We start from the raw sequence: 17,067 nt of genomic DNA on the forward strand, positions 1-17,067 counted from the left end.
GAAAGATGAAGCGGAATGAAGAGACCGTATCCCTGCCCAGAAAAAGCATGCAAGCTGAAAAGGGAGATTAAAAACTGCACATGAAAAACACATTATAAAATAAAGACTGCTAAATAGAGCACACAAATAATCAACAGTTGGAAAATCATCCTGACTCAGACGGATCTGCCCACCATCCTGAGAATTTTGAAGACTTTAAATTATTTGTGAATAGTAAGTTCTCTGTGTCCAGGGCTATTCTATATGCAAGTCTAGTTACAGAGAACCGAATAATCATTTTTCAAACACAAAACAAGTTACTTCAAGTTTGTATGGCAAAGTCTAAATAACAGAAATGTTTATGTTAGCTAGCAATCTGTTACAGAGCCAAGGAACAAATGACTAAATCCCCTAAAACCACACAACAGTAACTCATATTTAACAAGGAGCTTGAGATCAAAAGTTTCTGATCTCGAGGATCGGACATGCCAGATACAGACTCCGTAACAAAATGCACTTACACACACACAAAAACCACTCTTCTCTATGAGACATTCTAGGGTACCAGTCATTACAAGGGTGTCTATTTTGGCTAAACTACTTCCTTTTTAAGACACACAAAGATTCCCCCCCCCACAACTGTTTTTAAAAAGAAACCAGAAACTTTCAAAGCCTATTTATTCTACTCTTTGGTTGAAATCTTGCAGACCATCAGGTTGTTCTCTACTATTATGAAACTGTAACCTAATAAAGTACTGAATCTATAATCAGGTAATCAACAAACAAAAAATATGAATTGTTATTCAGTAACTCCAGCGAAACTGCCCAGCAGATTTGGCAAAGAAACATGATTGGGTTTAGAGGAACTGAGTAATTATGCTATTTACATAATCTGCAATATACCTAAAATACAGCACTAGAATATAAAGAAAAGAATCACTGTATTAAATTAGAACACCACAATTATTGCCCTAGCTCTACTGCTTAGAATTCTTCTGTCCTTAGATTTCTTTGCCTCAATTTTTTCACCTGTAAAACAGGACTAGGAGAGGCACCTGGGTGGCTCAATCGGTTAAACGTCTGCCTTCAGCTCAGGTCATGATCCTGGGGTCCTGCCACGTCAGGCTCCCTGCTCAGTGGGGAGTCTGCTTCTCCTTCTCCCTCTGCCCCTGCTCCTGCTCTCTAATAAATAAAATCTTTAGGACTAGGAGTGCTTAATTGTATTTCAGGAACTAAAAAGACTATGCATAGGGAAGAGGTTTGCAAACTGTAACGGTCGTATACACGGAAGGTGTCAGCATTCATGTATAAATGAAATGAAAGAGAAAATGCAGAAAGAGAATGTTATTGATTTAATCATTAAGTGAACCTAGGTTAAGTGGATACTCAGACAACCCTGTTCTATTTTTTATAATGTGCTTCAAGCCTGAATGAGATATATTTCAAAGTAAGTTAATAATCATTAGAAAAAGACCTGCTAAAAGGTTTTTTTTTAATCTCTCTTCTAAGACTTTTTTTTTAAATGCAAGTATCTTTTCAAACTCATTTATTCACTTTTTTTTTTTTCCATCTAGAGAAAGAATTTGGCTAAAAGGCAATGAAACCGGAGATAAGAAAATGGCCAAACTCCAGATCGATGCGTATGCTCCAGCTGTGAAGTTCCAAAACAAAAGGAGCTGTATCCTTCTGAAGTAGACTTTATAAAGTGACTAATATCCTTTGATTACTAAGGAAATTCCTCATGCCTTTGAGGATTTTGTAATATATGTACTAAACAGTAATTCCAAGAAATAAATAATATGCATCAAAAAAAAGCATGCCATTCTTCTAAGCATGTATTAGGTATTAATCCAGGCATTACATTTAGAAAATATCATAGTTATTCCATGAAACTTTTTTTTCCCAAGATTTTATTTATTTATTTGAGAGAGAGAGCCAAAGAGAGAGAGCAAGAGAGAACAAGAGAGAGAGCATAAGCAGGGAGGAGAGGGAGAAGCAGGTTCCCTGCTGAGCAGGGAGCCCGATGCGGGGCTTGATCCCGGGCTCGATCCCAGGACACTGGGATCATGACCTGAGCCGAAGGCAGACACTTAACCGACTGAGCCACCCAGGTGCTCCTGTGAAATTCTTTTTTATGGCCTTCCATGGGCATTAATCTTTGGCAAACATTTTGAACCAATAACATCACAAGTCAACCTTCCTGCAATAATCAGAGCTTCTCCCATACTTTGTCCAAGGTTTCAAGTTCCTGGCTCCTGCTGCTGGAATCTACGGATACTAGACATCATCTCTTCTCCAAAAGAAGAAAGCAATGAGGTCGAACAGCAATCTACTCCAAAATGTTTCTCCCAAACATTAAAAAATGAGGATGTAAAGCATCTCGAAGTTCTACCTAGTGACTGTTAAACATTTCATAGTTAAACAGTTCAGCCAGGTGATTTCTTCAGCTCTAAAGCTTAGATTCAGAGACAAGAACAAAGCTGATGTATCTCTGGCTAGTGTAACCATAAATGGAGAAAGGTCATCTCTAAATTTTCTGTTAGACTTCAGCACTGCTTATGTTATTCCTTGGATTGGCAAAGTAGATTCACAGCTCTTTAAGCAAAGCAGATGCAAAAAGACCCTTTAAATGACTATGAAAAGCAACAAACTTCCATCACTGTGATATCTCTAGAAGTGAACCATTACCTAAAATCGTTCTGTTGAATAAATACCAAGTGGCTAGCATTGTGCTGAGTGTCAGGGGTGGTAATAAGCCATGACACTTCCTGCCTTTAAAAGGGTTAGGATATAGACAAGATAAGCCTTTTAGATCAAACAATTAGGGACCAAGATAAGAATTTTTTTTTCTAGATTTTATTTATTTATTCGACAGAGATAGAGACAGCCAGCGAGAAAGGAACACAGCAGGGGGAGTGGGAGAGGAAGAAGCAGGCTCCCAGCGGAGGAGCCTGATGTGGGGCTTGATCCCATAACGTCAGGATCACGCCCTGAGCCAAAGGCAGACGCTTAACCGCTGTGCCACCCAGGCGCCCCGAGATAAGAATTTTTTTAAAAAGCCAGGTTGTAGAGTGTAATAAACAGTTTATGAAGCTCTAAAGGCCCATCTCCATAATTTTTCCAGAAGGCTGTTCCTTCTGCATAAAGTTGCTGGCTTACAAAGCAAGAGAATACATTTAAACTCAACCCTATTTCCCTAGTCACAAATGCATGGACCATGAGTCATGAGCCAGGCTATCTATACGAGATTCTACGTAATAGATGATGTATGTATGCATATATATATGCAAGCACGCGCACGCGCGCGCGCGCACACACACACACACACACACACATCCTCTATTTGGGAAGTCTGAATGAGCGATGTGTGAAAAAGACTAACATGGAATCACTGGAGCTGCTATGGGATCAGGAATGACAACAAGCCACTATTACAATCTCTATGAGGCCTAGGATACATTCCAGTCTAGGAAGCACAAGCACAGAGGGACTACTGGGCTGCTGAGCCAGTTTCCTGTGCTTCTTCAATTCCCATGTATCTTACAATAAGACCCTATTACTTTAAGGTTATCCTAAGAATCCATGCCATATATATGATACTGCTAGTAAGTTTTTTAAAAGAGACCAAGAAGGGGTAAAATACCCAAATATGGTACTATATTGAAGAATACATAAAATACTCAGAAAGAGCATGGTATTATATCTTGAATGCATAAAGTACTCAGGAAGAGGGGGAGAGAAAATCTCTGAGGCAGGCATACAGCCAGAGGTTCTCCTTATGTGTGCTACATTATATATGTATCTGAAACATGAAAAGACAATGTTAAGTGTCTGACTTTGATTTGAGGGACAGGTACCAAAAACAGGAAATATAAAAGAAATAAATCGTGTTCCAAGAAGTAGGTTTCCATCTCACTGGAAAAGGACATCTCAAACAAGAATGAAGATAATAGGGTGAACTGACATTCACAGTCACGTGAATCAAAGAGAGGCTATTCTTAATGGGAAATTGCCCCCAGGAAGATAAAAATTCCTTTCTCTAGTTATCTGAAGACAAGAGAGAGGCATCTAGAATAGTATTTCAATGTTTAGTGGAATTATAGACAAAGTAAATATCATTTTCCTGCCTTTTTTCTCGATGTTATCTTTCCTCCCTCCTTTGGAAGCACTTTCTTATCCTACCTTACATAAGCCTTCTCGAGTATTTTGTTTCTGTCCCATGCTTTTGAATTCATTTTATTATATTCTTTAATTTACTCCTTCCCTCCCTAAACAGACTATCATATGAAACCACTGAGAAAAAATAAACATTAAACTTAATTGGATTTTTTCTTATTAATTTATCAGTCATACCACACTCAAAGTGACTTGGAAGTTTGAGAAAATGTTATTTTCTACCACCCAGGCTCCAAATCATAATAAAACAAGTCAAAGAAAGGAGAAAAAGACAAAATACTTGCAGGAAAATAAGTTATGAACACCTGGAACTAAATAAAGGGAGTAGAGGGAGTTACTGTGTTGGAGGCAAAAACTTAAAGCAAAGTCAAAAGAACAGGAAAAGGTTTGAACCTCTGACAGCATTACTGGGATCATAAGCATTCTTTCCTGCTGGCTTGTAACAGGAAGTCCGTAGTTATCCAAGAGTGAGTCTTGGAGAAAATTATTTCAGCAGCTCAACTGTAACGTGATTAAAGAGTACAGGAACGTGGGGTGTGTGGAGGTAGAAGCCTGGGACAGAAGAGCTTTATGAAATAATGGTATACTCAACAGTTAATGGCTACTTCTACTTTTTTAGATATTAAAATATTTTATTAAATACATATCCAGTTATAAAATAAAACAATACAGCTTGCTTACTGGCTCTGTTATGTCTGGGGCTTTAGAATCTGTATTTCTTAAATTCCAATGCAATCATACAGTATCAATTATAGTAATTTCTGTCAATGAAGTTAAGAACCAAAGTGGGAGAAAAAGCCTGTATCCTTCTGCACAAGAAATGATGCCCCTCATCTTTTTGATGAAAATGTTAGAATATTTTATACTGAAAAATGGAAGCGAAAACCAAGCATGAGGTCATTACTTCTTTCATTTTCATTTTAGCAAGAACAAAAAGACCAACCCAGCATTTAAGAACCAAATTCCTGTCCCATGACAGTTTACAGTCATCATGATAAAATTAACTTCCTCAGCCCTGCTGTTAAAACAAAACAAGAAAAAATGGAACAGGATGCTGTCTCTAACTACTGTTACCTAATGAAGTTCAGGTTCATCCTCACTTTCCCTCGATATAAAACACCGCGATGTGATAAATCAGTAATCAGGAAATAAAAAATCCAAACACAATGTGACAGACAGTCCTAACAGTTTCCCAGAACATGAGAGACTGTTTCTTCTAGAACATCAAAAAGTTGGGGGTTGTAGGGGGAAATCAGTAATTTTCCAACAGCACTTTTTATAGCAAACTAAAGAGAAAGAGCTTTTACAAACACAAGAAATATGATGTATATATTTAAAATAAAAATACCATTCATCTTCCTTTGTATATATAATCCCTTTAAAGCTAGGATTATTGTTCTCTTCCCTAGAAAAACATTATTAACTAGGACTTCAACCCATGGCTCAACCACTGATACTTCTAAAATGTACTACATATACTGTTTTGATCAAATAATGGAGAAATTAGCTGGAGCCTGAGAAAAAGTATTCGGCTATTCGAGGGTTAAAAACACTTTTCTCTAGTACCTTCCATAAACATATACTTCAACACATTCGTTTTTTAACACCCACCAAGTCTCTTCATAGTGCTGCTAGGTCTCATTTCTAAAGTTTAGTTTTTTCTTTCCACTTTTAACATGACTGTGTCAACACTACGGCAAATACTTAGTTCTCAGCAACCAATACAGTTACAGCCTTGCTGAAACCCTGTTCTCAGCTGCCCCCTTGCTGCTGGAAATGAACTTCGAGGCTGGCACAGTATAGAAGTATACCAATTATGCCGAGAATAAGCTCAACACAAGAAATTTTGTGAAAATGCAGAAATCATGAGATGGCATTGCAAAAGTATTCCACATCTCCAAGTATATTTGATTAACAGCTAAAAATATATGAAATATTTGATTTCTCTAATCTTCTAGTGTCAAAGGTCTCTGTTCCTAATATTCTGAGCCACTAGATATTTATAAGTTAGGAAAAGAACTGAGTTAACTGAGAATTTCAGACAGCGAGTGGTGACAATAATCAGAGAATGAACTGTTTACAGTTAGCGTGTGCTTATTTCTAACAGTGCCCCCTCTACATTCTTAAGAAAAAGATAAGCCTAGGATACAAACCTCCGAGGAATTCTAACTCATTCATGTGTTCCTGGTTTAACGTACAGCACTCTGAGATATTCACATGGCAACTCTATGAAAAATGGATTTTCATTTTATAGGAAAAACAGATGGCATGCAAATACCTCTGCATCTTGTTTCCATTTAATCTAACATTTGTAATGCTCAAAAGTACTCATACGAACATTTCCTTTTGAATAAACTAACACATTCTTCACCAACGGGAGTAATGTGAGAGAAAAGAACAACAGGAAGTCTTAGGAACATAAATCCAAACATTCCACATTAGCATATTGATCAGTCCATGATTCACCTTAATCTGGGAAGTCTATTTCTCAATAACCAAACTGGACTAACATCACAAAGCCTAAAAAGAAATTTTTACGTTTTTACTTCTTTTGTTAAAAACAAACGGTATGAATATAGGAATGACAAAGAATCAAAATCAGTAAGCCATTTCTGTTTCCTAAATATAAACTCAATGCCTGACATCAAGTCCATGTTTGTTTTCATGACACTCAACAGCTCACAAACGAGCATGTATTCCAGTCCCACTCACATGACGCATCTCCACTGCCTCCTATCTCGCACTTCTTTCCCTCCCACAGTATTCCGCCCCGTGCCCTGTACGCAGCAGGTACTCAAAAATACTTTCTTTAGTCTTTCAAAGTGAACTTACCCTTCGAAACGACACAACATAGAACGTGTCTCCCCTTCTGCGGATGGCCTCAAAGAAGTCTTGATAACTTCTGGGTGACGCGTAATACACTTGTAGCTCACTCCCCGAGTTCCTGCTGAAGGAAGAAAAGGGCAAAGTGTTCTTAAACTAGCAAATTTCATATCCTCTCAAAAACAGTCCCCATTCTAAGGCTATGTCTGAACCAGAAGAATTTCTCTCACACAAAATATTAGCAGCATTTGGCAATAATTTTTATAACAACATTTTGAAAAGCCCAAGGTCAGGATATTTGTAAGGTCCAATTCACTAAAGCTAAAACTCTCGTTTCTGAGTGCAGAGCTCTAAAATGTACCACTCAAGTGCACTGCGAAGCATGTAAAAATAATCAAAGTACCAGAAAACAGATTTCTGCATTGGTTTGCATGATTTTAAATTTTTTGGTGACAGAAATTAAGTCTGAGGGAAAGTTCTTTTTCACCACTCCATCAAATCTGTGAGGCACGCTTGCCTATGAGGCTGTGTGAAAGGCGGGAAAAATTTACAATTTGGAAACAGACCTGGCTTTGAATTTCTCCTCTACTCCTCAAGTGGGTATTCTTGGGCAACTCAACCTCTGAGCAACCTCAATTTCCTCATCCATAAAATGAGGATAACCATATAAACCTGCAGGATTGTTACTGGGGTCAGAGATGTTATACATGTGAAGTACCAAGCATGGGTCTCCTGTTTCCTAGGAGTCACTCAACAAATGCTAGCCATAGATATTAAAAGTACCATGTCAGGGCACCTGGGTGGCTCAGTCGGTTAAGCGTCTGCCTTCCGCTCAGTCATGACCCCAGAGTCCTGGGATCAAGTTCCACATTGGGCTCCCTGTCAGTGGGGAGTCTGCTTCTCCCTCTTCCTTTACCCCTTTCCTCTGCTCGTGCTCTCTCTTGCTCTCTCAAATAAATAAATCAATCTTAAATTTAAAAAAATACATTAAAAAGTACCATGTCAGTGTCTCCATAAAATTTTAACTAAAACTATAGTACCTCAACCACATCGTATCCCCAAAAAAATACTCAAATGATATTAATATAGTTTTTAATATTCTCAGTCTTTTACAGTTCAGCACAATAAGCTAACACCTAGAAGATAAAGGAGAGTTACAGAAATAATGTTTCATTTTTCTTCAAAAAGACAACCTATGTTTTCTTTTTTATATGTTCTTCTATATTTTCAATCAAACTTAAAGAAGAAAAAAAGATTGATCTAAAAGGAAAACTATAAATGAGTCATAAGAATTTTCTTTGAAATAATTCCATTTGCTCACTATAAGGCCATTTCTAACCATATCATTTTGAATATACAATCAATTCTTTTATTTGTTCTTTTAAGCAGGCTCCACGCCCAGGGTGGAGGCCAATGTGGGGCTCGAACTCATGACCCTGAGATAAAGGCCTGAGCTGAGATCGAGAGTTGGATGCTTAACTGCCTGAGCCACCCAGGCACCCCTGAATACACAATCAGTTCTTATTATTCATGGTAGTTATGTTCTATAAAGTCAGTGTGAACACCAAATTAGTAAATACTGAAACATTCTAAGGGAAATACAGGTTTAGGTTCCTACAAGCCCCCAGCTACAGCATTTCTGTCAACTGATCAATGTATCACTTTGTTTAATGTTTCTGTTTAAAGACACCTCCTTTGACATATATTCATTACCATTGAACCCACAGTCAACAGCACTATAACCTATGCCTGAATGAAGCTTATCTAATATGTATATTTTCCCCATATAGCACAACACAGCTTTCTTGGACAACAGGTAGTCCTTCAGTGCTATGCTCCAGGGCCATTTCAAACAGTGAAATCACCAACAAAAACACAAAAATGTGAAATATATGGCACCTAAGAGACCTAAAAAGAAACTTGTTTACAGTATGAGAGCTGAAACAGGAAGGCAGAGTGTTGCCTTGTTAATGAAGCCTCACCTGGGACCATCTATGCACATTCATGAATGACTGAAAACGTCTTGAGTACTGACTTTGGGGTAGAGGTACATTTTAGTGAGTGGGCGGATTCACAGATACAGAATACACGAGTAATTCATTTGAAAATTTTTTAAGACTTTTTTAAAAGCAGTTTTAGGTTGACAGCAAACTTGAGAGGAAGATGTAAGAGATTAAAACCATTTTTAACTAGTAAAGAAATAATATGCCATCATAATGATGCAGCAAAAAACCAATATATGGGGTGCCTGGGTGGCTTAGTTGGTTGAGTGTCCGGCTCTTAATCTTAGTTCAGGTCTTGATCTCAGGGTCCTGAGTTCAAGCCCCACACTGGGCTCCACGCTGGGCATGGAGCCTACTTTTTAAAAAAGGGGCGGGGCAGCTGGGTGGCTCAATCAGTTAAGCATCCCACTCTTGATTTCAGCTCAGGTCATGATCTCAGGGTTGTGAGATCGAGCCCCACATTGGGCTCCATGCTGAATGTGGAGCCTGCCTGGGATTCTCTCTCCCCCTCGCCCCAACCCCCACCTGCATGTGCTCTCTCTCTCAAAAAAAAATTCCTTTAAAAAAACATTTTTAAATATGCATATAGTAAATGAATGACATATTCCGATCACTAGAGAATTATTAGTTACTATATACATACATATTTGAATTATTTATTTCTACAAGATAATATAGTTATCTCAGGATTTTAAACATTCATGATTGCCGATATGCTGCTCACTGCCATTTAATAGTAATTCTCGGTTAATAGGATAACGAACAGCTTTCGACATATACCGGGTATGTATTCTCAGTGCCTGGTACACTGTCTGACACGCAGCTGGTGCTCAGTAAACAGGAAATTAATATTAAATAAATAGTGAACCCTAAGTCTATGGTAGAACTACAGACAGAATCTGAAATTCTTCACTTCCACTTTATTTTTTTTTAATTTTATTTATTTATTTGAGAGAAAGAAAGCAGGAGATAGAGCATGAGTGGAAAGGGAGGGGCAAAGAGAGAAGCAGGCTTCCTGCTGACCAGGGAGCCCGATGTGGGGCTCGATCACAGGACCCTAAGATCATGACCTGAGCCAAAGGCAGACACTTAACAGACTGAGCCACCAAGGTGTCCCTCTTTACTTCCACATCAGTATATCACATCATCATCATTACCGGCTTTTGAACATGCCAAGTACCATGTAAAGTACTTTAAATAAATTATGCAATTTATATATTTTTTAATTTTAAAAGATTATTTTTATTTTTATTTTTTTGGAGAGAGAGAGAGAGAGAGCAAGCGTGCACGACCATATGAGTAGGGGGAGAGGCAGAGGGAGAGGGCAAGCACACTCCCCGCTGGGCAGGAAGTGCAATCCCAAGACCCTGAGATCATGACCTGAGCTGAAAGCAAACGCTTAACTGACTGAGCCACCCAGGCGCTTCGGGAGGGAGATAACCTTGAGCAGGCTTCACACCCAATGCAAAGTCCCACTGCAAGCTCGACCTCAGGACCCTGAAATCATGTCCTAAGCCAAAATTGAGAGTCCAGGCTTAACGACTGAGCCACCAGGTGTCCCCCTAAAAAATGATCTTAAAGTGCTTACTACCTAGCAGCTCATAACTTATTTATATTTATTGAGCATATGCCACATGCCAGACTATTCTAAATGCTGAATGTCAATTAACTCATTTAATCCTCACCATAACCTATGACGTAGATGGTGATTTCATCTCCATTTTCATAGTCACGGTGAGATGGAAATGGAGAGGTTTAGTAATTTGCCCAAGGTCACACAGTAGACCTAACTTTCAGTCTGACTCCAGAATCCAGTCCTTAGGCAATAGGCTATACTTCCTCTCAATAAGCCCCCAAATGTTAGCGTTTATACTATATTAACTATTTCTAGGGGTGCAAAGCCCTGACTTTTCAATCTTTACATTATCGAGAATGACACTGGCAGCAAGGTCTATTAAAGGAGAATTGAGAGATGGAAGGAGAAAATGTACCCAGTGAGGCGGTTTCGGATTATTCTGACGCTCATCACAGTCTCCCCCATGGTGCCAAAGGCTCTGGAAATGAAATTCTCATCCATGTAGGGCTCCAGGTCGCCCATCCACAGACTGGCCGCCATGCCCGCAGCCCGGCTGGGTGTCTGCGGGCCGACAAGGCCAATGCTGGCCTAAATTACTCAATTTAATCATCAGCTCTGTGTGGCCAAAATTTGTGTAGATGAGGAAACTTCAAGTAACCTGCTCGAATCCACAGAGCAAGTAACTGGCAGAAATGATCTGCACTCTGCCAACTCAAAAACTAGCATCTTAACCATGATACCACAATGCCTCCCATGACGCTGTTCCCTTTAGATAGCTATGTCTGGTCCATACATTTCAACCTTAGGCACAGCACTCCTTCGGGAATCCCTCAAAATCCTAAGTAGCATCAGTGTAGTGAAAAATGCATTTTAAGTCAAATAGATCTGAATGGTGATTCTGCCACTTATTAGTTCAAGGACTCTGGTTTAGAAAAAATAAGTGACTTGCCCAGTTTCTCTCTATATAAAATAGGGACTGTGATACCTACACTTTAAGTTATTATAATAGATTTAAAAAATAAAATGCATGTAAAGCACTCAGCAGGACACCTGGCACAGAGCAGATATTCGATAACATTCTCTTCCCCTTGGCTCATGAAACAGATGCAAATTGAGGACGAGAGTTACATGTATTTAAATTTTACTGCAAAATTATGACTGAACAGCATTCTAACTAAATCTGTATTTAAGGGATTTGAGAGTTAACCTTCTGAAATTATCTGGGTTTACTCTGACTGCTCAGAATTAGTATGTTATTTGAATTAACAGTAAAGTCACAGACGAGAACAAGTTCAAGGTAGAAGGGAAATATGCTTATCCACTTTACTAAAATATTAGGTATTTAAAATTCCATGGCCAAGAACTTCCACACTCTCTTACCTGAGACTAGTGGTTTCTGTGTATTGGACAGCCATGAGCTGAGAATTTGAGCCCTGCTCCAGAGCACCCTGGAAGAAAAAAAGAATTTAATGCCATATAATGAAATTATATGAAGGTCTTCCTATAGTGAATCACTCTACCTTTACATTTACTAAACTCTCATTAGAGTGTTCACATATTTTTTTCCATGAATATTCATTCTGGCATACTAGGTTCACATAACTAAACACCAACATAAAGACTAGAACTCTTCCGGTTACACTCTGGGCTGAGAGATGTGTCTTAAGGAGATTAAAATGTTAAGGCATTTCTCATAAAGTTCAAAAACACAGCCCAAAAGCTTAGTCCAATTACCACAAGTTTTATGACCAAGTCATACAAATATTACTGAACGCATAACTTATATTTGTCTAAAATAATCCTTTTCCCAATGAAAAGTTCCTGAAGTGTGAGAGGTCCATAATGAAACTACATCCTACTGTACTGAGTTAAACACGAAGATCTTCATGCCGACATATGCCTATGGACTAAGATGTCATCAAAGAGATCTCACCAATGGGGGCGCCTGGGTGGCTCAGTCAGTTGAGCATCTGACTTGTGATTTTGGCTCAGGTCATGATCTCAGGGTCGGGAGATGGAGCCCAGTGCTGGGCTCTGCACCTGGCAGGGAGTGTGCTTGAGATTCTTGTCTGCTTGAGATTCTTGCCCCCGCACCCCCTGCCGCTTGTATGCACTCACTCTCTCTCAAATCAATCAATCAATAAAATGTTACTTTTCCATAAACAGCATATAGTTGGGCCTTCCCTTTTAAAAAACCTAGTCTGACAATCTCTCCCTTTTAACTGAAGTATTTAGCCCGTAACTGTAATTACTAGAACAGCTGGGTCCACTATGTTGGTATATATTTTCTATATATCCTATTTTTTCTTTATTCTTTTCCTGCCGTCTTTTGGTTAGAATACTTATTTTTTAGTATTCCACTTTTATTTCCTGTATTGGCTTTTTAAGCTTTTCTTTGTGCCAGTTTTTACTGTTTGTTATAGAGATTATCCTTAAGTTACTACAGTCTATCTTTAAATATTATTTGAACAATATAAGTTTATAATTCCATTTACCTCCCTCTCTGTGTTCTCACTGTCTTATATTTTACTTCTATATAAGTTATAAACCTACAACAATTTGTTACAAGTTTTTTTTTACAAGTTTTGATTTAAAAAAATAACCTTTTGAAGACATTTAAATACACACACACATATAAAATAAAGATACCTTTTATAAAAAGACCGTTTATTTTTACCAGATATTTACCCATTCTGGTGCTCTTCCTTCCTGCTAATCTGGAGTTATAACTGCTAATTTCCCTTACTCTAAAAAATGTTTAGTATTTCTTATAGTGCAGATCTTTCAGAGATAAATTATCTGTTTCTTTTTTAAAGATTTTTTTTAAAGATATTATTTATTTGACAGAGAGAGACAGTGAGAGAGGGAACAGAAGCAAAGGGAGTGAGAGAGGGAGAAGCAGACTCCCCACCAAGCAGGGAGCCCGATGTGGGGCTCGATCCCAGGACCCTGGGATCATGACCTGAGCCGAAGGCAGACAATTAACAGCTAAGCCACCCAGGCGCCCTGAAATTATCTCAGTTTTTATCCACCTAAATGTCTTGATTTTGCCTTCATTTTGAAAGGTATTTTCATTAATGTGCCCCTTTACCTTTTCTAGACTCGCGATCTAGAAAGAGGGTAGAATTATGAAATAGGATGAACAAAATCAAGGATATAATGCTTAGAGATCACAGACATTTCAAAGAAATGTCAAATCCTCAAATTTACAGAATATCTTAGTCTGCTGGACCCTTTTAAGGATCTGAAAGGAGTGGCTGTGAGGAAAAAGAGGGTTGAAATGAGGAAAGAAGACTAAGCAGGGTAGTTACAACTCTCTATGCTAAGAAAGAGAAGCAGCAAATTCTTTATGTTTTGGTACTGACAACAGCACATGCAGAATGATCCTTCTCCTTCTGACGTAGAACTACTTTTACCCTTGACAAATATAGATTCAGCCTTCTCATTCCTTTTTCTGTAATAGCTAAGAGTCCCACATTTCTGACCATTACCTAAGTTCTATTACAGAAACATATGTACCCAAGATAGCCGAGAAAAAGATAATACTTCGGATTAAACTGCAGATCATGTCCAAAGGCTGTGAAATTAAAACAAGATTATCTTCTTTGCATTAAAATTCCTTCAAGATGAAAGAACACCAAGCACCCCTTACATAGTAAATAAATTCTCTATTCATTTATCTAATGGAAAGGAAAAAAACAACATGAAAAATTCTATCAAAAGAGAAGGCAAAAAACTCATTTAGGCCAAGAATTTTAATCTAATTCTTCATAAAGTCCATTATACCTCCTCTGCGGAATTATCTACTGGCAATTATCTGCCCCTTTCTTGCTCTTCCCCAGTATAGCAAGGGACAGAAGCCTGAAAACTGTATTATCCAAACTTTGTTGCCATCGGGGTTGATATAATTTAGGTACTGCCAATAAGATATGCGTGCGCCAGATTCAGAAAGGCAAAGAGAGAGAGTCCATTCTTCCCCCACCCAGCGGCAGCTGATGTGTAGTCCTTGGCAGACAGGAGTTTTGTAGTACTAGACATTGCATTCCGATGCCAGGAAGCAGCTTTGTTTGGGCTTCTGAGGTAACTGTGACATTGGTAATAACTGCCTGTAGCCTCCAGGGGTACTAACCACCAATAAAATTACCATAATACATGAACACAAAGGTAGAGAGGCCCAGAGAGGCCCATACTGGATAATCATAGAATCTCAAAGCTTGAGCTCATCTAGACTAACCTTCATTATTTTACTGATGAAAACAGCCCCACAATGGTTAGAAGTCCGTGTTTCTCAATATCCTTTCAGTATACCTGTGAGCATATAACATACTGCTTCCGATCAGTTTCCAAATAATCAAATATCTAAGATGCTGCCATTAGCATATAAACATGTAAACCTGGAGATGTATATCCCATCTAAAAATAAAACCTCTTCCTTAATTCTTACAGGTACTCCATTTTCCCGTTCCTATTAATGGGGGTCATCCTAAAATAATTCTCTCCACTTCTTCATTTATTATTACTTCCTGAATCCACATCAATCAGGCTTTGTCATTGCCATTCCAATGAAATGATTCATCAAGGTCACTAACAAGTTCTAATCATCAAATCCAATGGTAAATTTCTCAGTCCTCATCTTAATCATTATTTCTTAGCTTTAGTAACAGTTAATCACCTCCCTTTCTTATAAAACTTTCTTTGGGTTCTGGGACACTATTATCCTACATTTTTTTCCTATCCTATGGGCCAACCACTCTTCTTCCTTCTCAAGTGCCTATTCTTTCTTCTCTCTCATCCTCTAATGTTAGAGTTGCCCCAGGGCTCAGTTCCATACCTCTTTCTTTTTTACTTTCTCCCAAGCTGATATCATCCCAGACTAAACTTCCAGGCTTGACCTCTCCCCTAAACTCCAAACCTGGCTGACTGTCCACTTGACCCAACTGTAGTCATACTGAATTTAAGAGATATTTAAATCTTTTTTTTCCTATTTAAATCTCTTGATTCCTGCCTCCAACTCCTCCTTCCCTAGTCTCACTCTCTAAATGGCATCATCATTCCTCCAGTAGTTAAGGCACAGAAATTATCATTGATACCTTCTAATTTTACATCAGCAATTTCCAGCAGCTCTATTCTCAAGATACATTTGGAATTCGAATACTTTCCTCCACTACCACACTAATAAGGGCTGCAATGATCTCTCACCTAGCATACTGAAATGGCTTAACTGGTTTCCCTACTTCCACTCATGTTCCTTCCATAGTCTACTCTGTGTAGCAGCAGTTAGAGAAATCTTTTAAAAATTCAATGTTCAGGGGAGCCTGGGTGGCACAGCGGTTAAGCGTCTGCCTTCGGCTCGGGGCGTGATCCCGGTGTTATGGGATCGAGCCCCACATCAGGCTCTTCCACTATGAGCCTGCTTCTTCCTCTCCCACTCCCCCTGCTTGTGTTCCCTCTCTCGCTGGCTGTCTCTATCTCTGTCGAATAAATAAATAAAATCTTTTAAAAAAATAAAAAAATAAAAAATAAATAAAAATTCAATGTTCATAGCAGCAATGTCCACAATAGCCAAACTACAGAAAGAGCCCAGATATCTATCGACAGATGAATGGCTAAAGAAGATGTGGTCTATATATATAGTGGAATACTACCGAGCCATCGAAAAAATGGAATCTTGTCATTTGCAACGACGTGGATGGAACTAGTGGGTATTATGCTAAGCAAAATAAGTCAGTCAGAGAAAGACAATTAACATATGATATCACTCATATGTGAGAAACAAAACAGAGGATAGGAGAAGGGAGGGAAAAATAAAACAAGATGTTAGATGTCAGTCTGTTAGGCGTCTGCCTTCAGCTCGGGTTGTGATCTCAGGGTCCTAGGATCAAGTCCCATGTCGGGCTCCTTGCTCAGCGGGGAGCCTGCTTCTCCCTCTCTCTCTGCCTGCCGCTCCCCATTTGTGCTCTCTCTCTCTCACAAATAAATAAAATCTTCAAAAAATAAAGCAGAACAAAATAAAATAAAGTCCTAAAATAAAATAAAAAGATGGAAGCCCAGCCAAATACGTTCTGAACAAGAGCTGTCATTAACCTGTAGCCAGCCCCACATGTCTAAGTTCAAAAGTGCTCTCCAGGGGGGCGCCTGGGTGGTGCAGTCGTTAAGCAGCTGCCTTCGGCTCAGGGCGCGATCCCAGTGTTCTGGAATCAAGCCCCACATCAGGCTTCTCCGCTAGGAGCCTGCTTCTTCCTCTCCCACTCCCCCTGCTTGTGTTCCCTCTCTCGCTGGCTGCCTTACTCTGTCAAATAAATAAATAAAAATCTTTAAAAAAAAAAAAATTCTCTCCAGGAAGATGTGCCTCCACTTCCAAGCTGTCCTATGTTTCAACACAATCTTTCTGAAAAGTTCTAAGAACAGAGAGATACACAGTACCATTTTCATACCATCTGTGCCAAAAACATTTGTGCCATGCATAGGAACCCCTGGCTTGAGAGTAAATTTGAGGGAGAGAGCAGGAAA

The 17,067-nt window shown here is 38.8% G+C and overlaps 1 protein-coding gene across 7 annotated transcripts in view; it reads right to left on the bottom strand.

The window, feature by feature from the left end:
- The window catches only part of ATF6 (activating transcription factor 6), a 199,173-nt gene that overhangs the window by 103,563 nt on the left and 78,543 nt on the right, over positions 1-17,067 (bottom strand). For 5 of the 7 annotated variants that reach the window (XM_057315676.1, XM_057315678.1, XM_057315680.1 and 2 more), the window contains 2 exons: positions 11,938-12,005; positions 6,988-7,102 (listed from right to left, as the gene is read on the bottom strand). In XM_057315676.1, coding sequence (XP_057171659.1) covers positions 6,988-7,102; positions 11,938-12,005 — 183 coding nt within the window. The remainder of the gene's footprint in view (positions 1-6,987; positions 7,103-11,937; positions 12,006-17,067) is intronic. The other 2 variants (XM_057315681.1, XM_057315677.1) reach the window with 1 other exon arrangement.

Source organism: Ursus arctos, unplaced genomic scaffold, assembly GCF_023065955.2.
Source record: "Ursus arctos isolate Adak ecotype North America unplaced genomic scaffold, UrsArc2.0 scaffold_2, whole genome shotgun sequence".
NCBI lineage: Eukaryota > Metazoa > Chordata > Mammalia > Carnivora > Ursidae > Ursus > Ursus arctos.